We start from the raw sequence: 12,182 nt of genomic DNA on the forward strand, positions 1-12,182 counted from the left end.
GGGGCATGATGAGATGAGAGTCAGCTGGTCTGGGCAAATCAGGATATAAACAGGGCTTTGCACATGTAAGTGCCTGGCATAGTTCTTGTCAAAGTGAGGTCAGTCAACACAGCTGAACTGGTTTATGCTTCTGTGAAGCACTGGACTGCCTACCCGGAGGGAGGGTGCAGGAAGCTCTGCACTCCAGCCATCTGTATGCACAGATTCTAGATTGAAGGCTGCTAAGGTAGCTAAGGGAACTGATAAAGAAGTAAACTTTGAGATAAACTTGGAGATTTGAATCCCATTATCTAAATAGGGGATGGGAGGTAAGTATGTGAAGGGCACACCCAGGTGCTTCCTGATCAGTAGACTTGCTAGGAGGTCCCCAAACATCTTCTGAACTCACAACACCGAGAAGGCAAATTTGCTGGGAAACAGCACTGCAAGGGGTGAGGGTATGGGGGTGTCAATGCCTGATTCAAGGGCTCTGGGTGGCAGAGATGTCCAGGACTTCTGATGAGGTGGGGGTGAAGGAGACCAGAGATAAACTTCTTCAGGGCTATAAGCATTTTGGCTGTGAAACTGAGACATACTGACAAAGGAGGACATTTCACTTTAAAAACACCAGATAAGGATGAGGGTAGTGATGGAACAGGTTACCTTCATTGGTGACATTTGTTTGGAGGCTTGGGTTTCTGTGTAGGTATTTAAATCCATGTTTAAAATCTACTGACAAAACATACTACGGTAATTCAGGTCACTGATACAATCATGTTGTTTTCTATTTCCACAAGTGCTAAGATCTCACAGGGAAGTCATGGAAAATCTATTTGAGGGCTAGTTTTCTTTTAATCCTGGAAATTAAAGGTATCTTTTGTGGCCCTGGTGGGCCTCCTCTCCAATATTAGTTCCCAACATCACTTGTGAAAATATGTAGCATTTTGCCAACACCTGCCATTTCTAATTTTTTTTTTTTTTTGGTAGGGATTGGGGAGGCTACGATGCTGTTTCCATTAAACAAGTTTACAAGCTACTTTTCTTTGTTTCCCATGGACTTTGATGGAAAAATTCTCTGCCTAGCAGAGAAACAAGGGGCAAATATCACAGTCACTCATTCAAAGTCTCAAAACCCTCCTCTAGGGGCCCAGGCCGGGTGCCTGTTTGGATCAGTTGGTCAGTTTGATTACCGACTTTGTCAGTGGTTCCGAAGTGACCTACTGTGACCAGAACTTAATTTCTAAAATTTGTTTATTAGTACATGTTTAACGTACATAATGTTTACATCCGTGGTGAGCGGTTGCTACATGCACATAATAAATTCTCGGCTTTTGAGAAAGGTAGTTTGAAAGGGAAGTGTGGTAACTGTCCTGGGTGAGTGCAGCCTCAAGTCGGACCGCAGAGACCTTTCCTGGAGGGGCCGGGAGGCCCTGCGCGGCCAGCAGGCGGCGCGCAAGCGCTGTAGGCCCCGAGCCGCGGTGGGCCGCGCGTCGGCCGGAACGTGCGCGCGACCGTAGCGGCGGGGACTTGCACGCCGGCGCTGAGGGTGCCACTTCCGGGAGGGGCGGGGCCGGCGGCGGCACCACCTCCAATCTCTGCAGTGCCTGTGGAGTGGGGGTGGTGGTGGCTGTAGTGGGAGCGGCAGGGTTGGCGGCCTGCGGATCAGTTGCACGCTGAGGAGGAGACGCGGAAGCTGGTGCTGCTCGGGAGGAAGCGCGACCGCTGGAAGGAGCGGGCCTGCTGGTTCCGGTCTGAGGAGGTGGAAGGGCCGCCGCGGGTTCGAGCTGAGGTTGAAGAGGGCGGGGAAGAGGCGGGTCGGGGCGCCGGCAGCGCGAGGCCCAAGGACCGAGTGGGGTTGGAGTCCCAGGCGCCCGGCGCGGTCAGAGTGCGGAGTGCGCCTGGCTCACTGGTCCCAAGACGGGAACCGGGGTTGCGGGGGGAAATGCACCCTGGATCAGTGCCTCAGCATCTGATCCCGGGCCGGTAAGGGGAACCGGGGACCTCGGGCTCGGAGACAGTGGGGCGTGTTCCCTAGCAGCTACCTGTGTGTGGGTCCCGGCTAGTCCTACGAGCGAGGGAAAACAGTTGCAGCGGAATTGCGATGTTCTGGTTTGGAGTGGAGCGAGATACAGTTTCTGGGAGTGAAATCTGAGTCTTCCAAGGCGGGGGGCGCACCCCTGTCTGGGCTGCTGTGGCGAATCTAGGCGGGCTGTGGAGACAGTTTAAAGCCTTAGAAGTAAACAAACCTGTTTTCTTTTATAGACGCTGAAAAAAAGGGGGAACCGAGAGAACGTCGGAAAAGGAAGATGCTTAGTACAGACCTTCTGATGTTGGTGAGTCTTTTTCAGACGTCTGAACGCCCTGGACCTTTAAGATTTATTTTTAGTCCAAAGGATCCGGAGGATCATTTTGAGTTCCAGGCGAGTCTGGGCTGCTTAGGCCAATCTCAACTACATAGTGAGACCCTGTCTCAAAAAAACTCTCCTTCCTAAAAGCATCTCTTTGTAGCAGTTTTATCTCTGATGCTGGCTTTTGTCAGAAGAGCATCTCTACCATCTTTTTGATGATCAATCAGAATGCATTACATGCTTGAGTTAAATACACAGTGTATAGAACTTAAAAATTCTTCCAGAATGCTTTTCAAAATTCTTGCATTTTACCTCTTATACATATTCGTGTATAAGTACTTGTCTTCTAGAGGTAGGATTCCCAGGGAGGCACAGATTTCATGTCTTATTTGTTTAGGAGGGAATAAATTACCTTCTATAGTGCTCTGTTTTAAGTGCTTGACAGATGCTTGTTGAACTAGTCCGAATTTAAGGGTTTTTTTGTTTGTTTGTTTCTTGGTTTTAAGGATCCTGTTTTCTCTCTTCCTGATGTTTTTATGTGTTGTTTGTTTCCACAAAGTAGGGAAAATAACTTAGCAGTTACACAGTGACAGTTTAAATTCTGTGTAGAATCTTTATTTTCAATAGTTAAGATGATACATTTTATGTTATGTGTGTTTTACCACACTTGATTTTTTTTATTAAAAATAAAAGAATGAGGAGCTGGGGATTTAGCTCAGCGGCACAAGCGCCTGCCTTGCAAGCAGGCAGTCGTGAGTTCGATCCCTGGTACCGATAAAAAGGAAAAAGACAAAAAAAAAAAAAAAAAGAATGATGTCAAAGACAAATGGAAGAAAATAATAAAGATCAGAAGACACAATCCCTTATCAGATGGTCAACATCATTTTTCATATAGGTTAACATTTTGATTCTTAATTTCTGTAAAAATAAAAGACTCAGAATAGTCTAAACAGCTTTGATAAAGGAACAAAATTAGAGCTCCAACCCTTCCCAGTCCCATAATTTATCACCAGTCATGACAAAAAGGCACTGATATCAAGATAGACAAACCACCAAAGTACCAATATAAAGTCCTAAAATAGATACCCACGTAACAGACAATTGATTTCTGGCAAAGATGCAAAAGCAATGAAGTGGAGAAAGGATTGTACCCTCAATAAATATACTGGAACAACTGGATATCCACATGCAGTAAACCCAAACCTTATAGCACGTCCAAAATTTCTTAAATGACTTCAGCCAGGCAACAACTCGGGCCAACCTGCCTTCACCTTAATGAACACACTGTGAGTCATTTTGAGATGACTTCTGGATAGTTTAAGAAATTTCTGTGTAGAATCTGTAGTGTGAAAATTATGCGAAACCTGCATCTTTCAAATAAGGGTACAGAAAAAGTAGTTGGGTTTAGTTTTTGTTTAATAAGTCCCTTCTCTGAGTCTAATACCTCATTTTGCAATATCAGCAATTTAAGAATATTTTCTATCTTTTTCACCTCACTGTCCCAGAGAATTGACTGTTGTTGTTCAGAAGTTGGCTAAAACAAGTAATGTTGCTTTCTTATACCAGTGCTGACTTCCTGTAATGGCAACACCTGTAAGGTTGCAGGAAACATAAAGAAGAGGGAGAGTAAGTTGTGATTCCTTTTAGTGCAGGGTTGGGGCAAGGATGATTTGAGGTTGTGTGTCAGAGGTAGAGGACTACTTGCTTTATCCATAGAGTCTAGCGACAAGTTTGTCTAGAATAGATTCTTGCCCCAAATTTCACAGATTTCCAGCAGGTAATAAATAGTCTTACATAATTTAAAATTTTTATTTTAAGAGCATTTTTGTCAATAAATCAGGAAGGGAAACAAGTCTACCTCTTAGAGTCTTCCCACCCCTTTGGCAATAATTACATCATCCTGAGATGACCCGTTAGCATTGCCGAGTTTTAATGGTTTTAATGAGTGACAGTTTCTGGTTTTCCTTTTATAGATTTGTGTGTTTGTGTAATTCATAGATCCTATATTTATTTATATACAGAGTTATGTTTCTTTCTTCAGGAGTGTATGCACTTACATAGCCTGAACATTGAATTTATTCAGTATATTAACTTTGGAATCAGTTTAGCTTCGAAATACATACCTTTCATCTTCTCACCTCATCATCTAGAATAGTTAAAGGTGTTGCTTTGCTTGTTGCTATTATGATTCAGTTATAAAGGTGTAGATTTGGGTGCCCTGCAATGGTCATCGTTTTCTGAAGACAACACACAAGTTGCATGAAATTCTTTCACTGGAAAAGCTACTGTCTGTTCCTTGAGTGTTACTTCTTGATTTTTGTAGTGCTGTATATTGAACTGAGGATTGTACATGCTTCTTGTTTTATTGAGCATGTATTACATGTTGGGTGCAGAAGTAGATAACCTACGTATTCACTTAATTTTCCCAAAAACCTTTTGAAAAATGTGCTAGCATTTTCCTTTAATAGAGGAAAAGCTAGATTTATATCAGGTACCATAGCAATTAAGTGGTAAAGCTGGGTCCTACCTTAGCTGATCTAAACTTCAATCTGTCTCTCCTACCCCTCTTGGGATACTGCTCTGGGCTGTGTTCTGGTGGGGACTGAACTTACTGACCATTGTGCCAGGTGGAACAGAGTTTGTGTATAATGGGGTATAAGAAGAGAGTGTTGGGTCTGGTAGGGCTGACAGCGTGCTGTGAGAGAAACCGTGAAGATCACCTGGAATCCATAAATAATGAGGCTTTGAATCCAGACCAGGGAGCTTAGGAATTTGGGTAGTGTGTTTCTGATCTCAGTTTTGTACTCATTCAATTAGGGTGGTTTGCCTGGCTTTTTCCTTTTGCTTGTGTGTGACATGGTGGCACTGTGATACTTCTTACTTGTGTCTCAAGAGCAATAAAAGGAGTATGTTCATTTGCTGAGAGCTGTGATGCTTTCAGAGTGAATTCAAATTGGGCAACTGGGGAGCAGCCTTTCTCTGCTTTGGCAACTTTCTTTCCTTCCATATTCTTCTCAGTGCCAGGAGGTCTGATCACTTTGCAAATTGCTAAGTAAAGTGACTTTTCTCTTTCCCTACCCAAGGATGAATATTAGTTGGTATTCACAGCCAATCAGTGGTAGTGTAGGTGGCCAGGTAGTACTGGGTGGGGTTTGAGTGATCATTGCTTATCTAAGGCAGTGGTTTGCAGCTGGGAGTAGTTTTGTTCCACAGAGATCTTTGGCAATCTCGCAGACACTTTCGGTCTGAATACTTGAGGAGTTCTACTGGTTAGAGGTCAGGAATGCAGCCAGACATCCTGCAGTGTGTACCGTCCCCTACAACCCAGAATGATGTGGCTTACAATGTCAGTAGTATCAAGGTTGGGGAACCCTGATCTGTGGTTCCTTGACATAGATAAGTGTGTGTCTAAATAGTTTGTGCTTTCCTGTGGATAGGGAAATGAGTTTTTTCTTAGAGTTTCTTGGGTCTTTAGGGTGTTCCTGAGGGTCATCTTGCCCATGAATCAAGCTCTACTGCTTTGGTTAGTGTGTAGCAAGATCTGCAGGAAGAGCAAAATTCTTAGAAGATGCTTCCTTTTCAACGTTTTGGTCGCACTCTTTTCTTGATTTGAATCTAGCAAACCTCATTAGCCTTGGTTTTTGATTCAAACATCAGATCTTTCCAGGTCTCTGAGCTTTATCTTTGACCTTCAGATCTTTTTCTGAAATGTTTTCTTTCTGATGTCACATGAGGGTTAAGCAATAAACTGAAATGTTGAGTTCATTAAAAACTCATTTCTAAAAAAAAAAAAGTTCATTTCTGTCATTTGGCTCTTGTGTCTTGTTTGTAGGATTAGCTAGAAGAAAGGCAGTGTGTGGGAGATTGCCAGAGAAGACATCTGAACTTTTATAAGTGGCTGTTGTAGGGCGAGCATTATATTTGGCAATGTTCTAATCTTATAAATGGAACAGAGCTGTAATAAATTAGTCTTTAGGGAAGTTATAAAGTCCAAATCCCAGTATTTGACTTAGCTTTCTAGCCTATGTGACAGGAATTTTTAGTAGCATTTGCCTTCTTAATTAGGCGTTGCCCAGTCTAATATTACATACAATTTATACACATCGGTGGCAGAATTGGGAATCAGCCTGGGCTTAAGAATTTTCCACAGGGAATTGATTTGTTATGAGGCAGTCTGTATGTGTAAACATACAGCACTCAATTACTGAGAGAAGAACCGGAGGGTGGGGCTGAGGGGAGATAGCAGCCCCCTGGGAAGGTGGAAGAGGGAAAGCTGAGTGTGGAGTGTTAGATACATCAGCCAAGTGGCACATTGTAGCAGGATGGTTGAGGGTATCGAGGGACCATCGCCAAGGCTGGGCAGGCTTAAGAGAAACCAAAGGGATGATGAAACATCCCAGAGCCAGCACCTGGAGAGCCTGTACCACTCTTAGACCTCAGAGGGGAAGGGAGGGAGTAATGTCTGGAAATTTGCAGGAGTTCACATGAAGAGTTGATAGTCTGTTGGATTGTAGCCACTAAAACCAGTGGTCCGGCAGGAAAGGAATCGAATACTTTTCCTACCCTCTAATTACCTCCAGGAGCTTCCATTTGGTTCAGCCCAGCTAGAAACCAGGAAATAAGGGAGCCTGGCTGATTTAGTTCACAGAGGGCAGACACAGTGGAATTGGAAAAAGGATCTGGAGCAGAGAGGGGAAGTTGAGGTCCAGTTAGTTGCAAATGGCAACAACTGAGGGTTAGTCCTTGGGCAGAATCTTGGAAATGAATGGGATGGAATGATTACAGAAAGTGTGTATTCCCACGGTGGTAACAGGAGGAGGGTAGACTCCAAGGCATGTTGTTGCCACCGCTCTGACAAGTGCAGAGCCTTTGTCTCAGTAGTAGTAGCCTTACGATCTTTATTGCCTTCATGGAGGGCATTGAGAAGCCCAAAGTCCGGTTTTCTTGCTGAGTGTTTTCTCAGGGAGTTTGCTCTGCTGGTGGAAGACATTAGCAAGTGTTTCATTTGTTCAAATCACTGAATGTGTTCGTTAGGATTAGGGTTGACTGTGCTTCCTTATAACGAAAAAGCTAAAGTAACAGATTTTAAAGGATAGAAATGTATTTCTTTAAAGTAAGAAAATGTGGAGTAGGCAGTTCCTGGTGGACATGGCCACCCAGGTCTCTCAATTCTAGTTTACTTGCTGTCCGCTGCCAGTGAGCGTTTTCTCCTGGTCCAGAGTAGCTGCTTTTGGTTCATGTGTCATTCATCCTGAAGACGATGGAGAAGATGAGCTGGCCCTCCTTTTTAATTACAGGTGCTCTTTGAGTGAATTGTGTGATATATCCTGAAGAATGTATAAAACACACACCAGGGCCGGGAGTTCAGCTCAGTGGCATGAGCGCCTGCCTGGCAGCGCGAGGTCATGAGTTTGATCCCTGGTACCAAAACAAACAAACAAACAAACAAAAAACCAGAAACACAGACCTACATTTAAAGACTTACACTAAGGAAAATCACGTATCTACCACCTGGGTTAAGAATTACAACATTTATGCAACTACCTCTGCCCCACTCTGTCACAAACATCTCCTTTTCTTTTCTCTAGGGTCCCACTATAATTATTTCCTTGCCATTTTTGAAAAATGGTGTTAATACTACCTAATACTGGGCATTTGGGTTGTTTCCAGTTTGGATTTTTTAAAGCATTGCTGTTCATGATGTTTCTTGTGTATGAAAAAGGATCAGAGGTGTAGTAGTTGTTCTGATTATAGCTAGGAGTAGAACTATTGGTTTATAAAAGACATGCACCTCTAACTTTGCACCTCTAACTGATATATAACTGCCAGACTTCTCTAAAGAAGTTGATATAATTTGTATTACTGTCAACAGTATGTGGGAATTCTTGTTTCTATGCAGCTTGCCAAACATATTTATAAGGCTGTTGTTTTTTTGTTAAACCAGTCTGGTAGGTGGATGTCTAATGTGGTTTCCATATGTGTTTCCTGATTACTGATGAAGGTAGGTACCCTTTTCAGTGTTTATTAACCATTTGATTTCCTGGTTTGTGAGTGCCTTTTTAAGACATTTGCCTTAAATTTTTTTGTCTAGTTCTCCTAATATTAGATTTTGTTTTGTTTTGTATCTATCTATCTATCTATCTATCTATCTATCTCTACATGTTGAGAATTTATTGCAAGGTGCATGTAGTTTTAAAATTGTTAAATCTTCTTAAGTTGAGCTTTTAATCTAATAATGATTTTTCACTTAATACAGTAAGTCCCTGACTTACAAAGGAGTTCTGTTCCAGGAGAACATTCGTAAGTCAATGTCATTTGTAATCCAGCAAAGTGAATCTTTACAATATACCTGTAAAGTTCACCACTGGAATGTTTATAAGTTGGGACCATACTGTACAGTTTTTTATCATAAATAGGCAAATGTAAGTGTTTGATGAATGAAAGAATGAGTTGTCTGTTGTATAGGCAGAATGTGTAGGACAGTCCTGGGCCGGAAGTTGCAATTAATTTGTTTGTCCTATAGCAGATGAACATTTATGTTTTGGGCTGTTATGAACAAACATATTATTTGAAAAATTATATTTAGGCTGTTAGGAATGATACTGTCTTTTGGTAAACATAAAATATAAATAGATTTGCTGTGTCACGATCTGTGCCAAACAAGTTTCCTGAGTGGTTATACTAATTTACATTCCTGTAGGGTTTTCTGATATGTAACATTTGGATTTAGTTTTGGGCAGCAAATGTTAAATTTCGGTTACCTGCACACTAAATGTTGAGAGAGTACTAAGAACTCTTCTACAAAGTATGAGGGCACTTCATTAATGTGAAATGCCCTTTTCAGTAATTTCCGCAGAGAGTAAACCCTACTACCTTCTTTTTAATCTAGTCTGTAAACATTAGTAAACATTTGATGGGAACAAGCAACCCAGATTATTGGGTATAAAATGGGCTATGAAAAGGATTGAATTTAAAATTGTGAAACACCATTTGTAGGAGTTAATTCTGAATCTAAAATCATAATCCCGTGTAACAGTTAAGAATCTAACTTCATACTCTGTGTTGGAGACACCATGTTCTCTAGGAGCTTTTTCTAAAGCATTTAAGTTCACTGTTTAGAACTGCATTTTGGTAGGTGGATCTAAAATGGAACAGGTCCATTCATTATTGAGTTCCAGGTTCATTGCACCTAGTCCATGAGATGTTTGAGGCAAACTGAAAATTTCTTTTCAAACTCTAATGAAGGCAATCTAGGGCAAATAATGCAAATACTATGGTGGATCTGTTTCTCATCTAGCTGTTTGGTGGCCATAGTGGAAGAAAACCTAAGACTATATCACCCAGACCTTTTTGAAAGCCTTTTCAAATGCTTTCTGCTGGTCATGATCATAACAGCAACAGCAGTCTGTCTGGATGACTGAAAACATACATTTATGATATGCAAACAATGGGTAACTGCTTTACTCCTGTTTTGTTGGTAGGTAAGAGGGCACTTGCAACCTTCTGATTGATTTAGTAGATTGTTGAAGGTTAAGAGTTGATTTAGCATATTGCTTACTGAACTGAACAACAGCTCATTACTAAGAGATGTATTTTATTACCACCATTTGCAAGCAAATACAGCATGGGCTTGTGAGTCAAACTTCTTAAAGCCTCTTCCAGTTCCTTTGTGACTTCATTTGGATTCTGCAAAAGTTGCTTTGCTTTGGTGGTTGCCAAAGAAGTAAGGAGAATTTCAGCAGAGAAGGAACATATTTAGTAAGTGTTTATTACGCACAGTAATTTTCTTGCCTTATTTAATAGGCACAACCCTTTGAATAGCAGCTTTTTTTGGGTGAACTTTTATTTTTGCATATGAGCAAAATCCAGTTGCATAGCAGTTGAGTAATGTGCCAAATATCACACAGTTTTCAAGTGAGAGCTCAAAGTCAAAGCTTTTGATTACCAGTGGTGACTTTCTGGGAGCACACAGCTGCCTATTTGCCTCTCCAAAAAGTCCATTGGAAAAGTGATGACACACCGGTTCAGGGAGAACTCAGAAGCTGCTGACATTCTTAGAAGTCCTGGGGAATTGCTAAACAAAAAGGAGTGTTTTTACAAAGTATGATCATTTTAGCAGATAGTGGCTTTGTTTATAAATTCTTCAAAACAGTTCTTTTAAACAATAATGACTCTTTTTGTCTAGTTTATACACTTGTTTGACAGATTACTAAACAACTTAGATTTTAGTCCTTTGTAGAATAGCAGTTTCTGCTGTTGCCTTCAGTGTATTTTAGAAACCTTCAGAAGCCCTTTTTTCCCCCCTTTTTAAAAACAGCCTGTGAATCCAAAGAATCTTAGGTTACTGTTAGATGACAGTATTTAGTGAATATTCTGAGTTGGTGATGCTTTTTAAAATATACAACTCAGTGAAGATTTTTAAATTTTGTATTCATCGAGTTGTGCAACCATGACCACAATCAGTTTTTGAACATTTTTCAAAGAAAAATGCTCAGCATGCATATCCTTCTTTCCCCCAAGTCTCTTAGTCCTACCAGTGTGCTGTCTATAGATTTAATTCAGGACATTTTATATAAATGTTTCATATTTTTTAATAAGACAACTTTATTAAGCCAAAAGCTGTATACCAGTTTATTACCTTAAAAAATAAGATTCAGTAGATCCTAGTTCATTGACAGATTTGTTTCTTATAATTTCTTATAAATTTCATATAATATCCTTGAGTCTCTGGCTGAACTCAAGCTAATCATGATGTGGTCTTTTGTGACTGGCTTTCTCATTTATAATGTTTTTGAGGAACATCCATGTTGTAATAGGAATCAGAACTTTATTTTTTATTGCAGTTTTAGGGCTTTTCCTGGAGCATTTTAAGTAATGGACATATCAATATGTTTCAATTTTTTTTTTCACTATAAGAGACATGGCTGGGTTTTTTATTTTTTATTTTTGCTTACTTTGCATATTTGTAATACTATTTCTGTGATTCATGTTAAGTATTAATAGAGGAATGAGTCCCAATGACTGGCCTTTCAGATGTCCTGAACTCTGTAATTTTTTGCAGAATTGTAATGTTTGCAAGCATTTTCTGGAAGCTTGGGAAACTGGAAAGATTTCTAGCTTTTGTTAAAAGATAATAAAGTAAAACCATGACTCACACAGATACACAAAGAACTTTCTTAAAGATTTTATTTTTATTTATAGTGAGGAGACTAGGAAAATGTTACAGTGAATTAAAAGAAGAAGTGCAAAGAACGTATTTCTAGATTAGGAATATTTAAATGAATGCGAAGTGGAGGCAAAACTCATTTTTTCTGTAATGGAGAAGAAAGTCAGCTGAGCCTTTACTGCGCTGGCGTCGTTTGCTTGTGTATCTAAGAAAATTAGTTGGTGTTGCTACTAATTTTCTACCACTTTCACAGCTGCGTATTTTAGGGTTAGAAACCCAGAGTAACACATATAATACTAACAGGGCACGTTTCCTTCTCACTTTGAACAGATTATCAGGAGGTCTGAAACACTTCCAAATGTTAATTGTAAATTAAATCCTTGCATTGATTATTTAGGTGTTTATTTTTATTTATTTAATTTATTTTTTAATTTTTTTTGCGACAGGCTCTCACTACACAGTTCAGGCTAGTCTCGAGCTCACTTTGTATCCCAGAATGGTCTCAAACTTGCAGTGATCCTCTTGCCTCAGCCTCCTGAGTGCAGGGATTACAGGCGTGAGCTACCATGCTCGGCTTTTATTTTAGTTTTTAAAAGCAGCTCTTTGGTAGCAGTTTGGAAGGTAGACTTTCTACAGGGTTTTTATGTAGGTTTATTTAGTTTGAGGCAGTCAGAGACCTGAGGATAGAT

At 40.6% G+C, this 12,182-nt stretch overlaps 1 protein-coding gene across 5 annotated transcripts in view; it reads left to right on the forward strand.

Moving 5' to 3' along the window:
- Positions 1–1,548: 1,548 nt before the first annotated feature.
- The window catches only part of Sgpl1 (sphingosine-1-phosphate lyase 1), a 41,687-nt gene continuing 31,053 nt past the window's right edge, over positions 1,549–12,182 (forward strand). The window contains exons 1-2 of one of the 5 annotated variants that reach the window (XM_063238622.1): positions 1,549–1,738; positions 2,242–2,312. In XM_063238622.1, the coding sequence (XP_063094692.1) occupies positions 2,286–2,312 (27 nt within the window). In that variant the 5' untranslated portion in view covers positions 1,549–1,738; positions 2,242–2,285. Of the gene's footprint in view, positions 1,769–1,797; positions 1,963–2,241; positions 2,313–12,182 lie in introns of those variants that run through there. The other 4 variants (XM_063238624.1, XM_063238621.1, XM_063238625.1 and 1 more) reach the window with 4 other exon arrangements.

This window comes from Cavia porcellus, unplaced genomic scaffold, assembly GCF_034190915.1.
Source record: "Cavia porcellus strain 051 isolate PalLab524CR breed Dunkin Hartley unplaced genomic scaffold, mCavPor4.1 scaffold_28, whole genome shotgun sequence".
Taxonomy (NCBI): domain Eukaryota; kingdom Metazoa; phylum Chordata; class Mammalia; order Rodentia; family Caviidae; genus Cavia; species Cavia porcellus.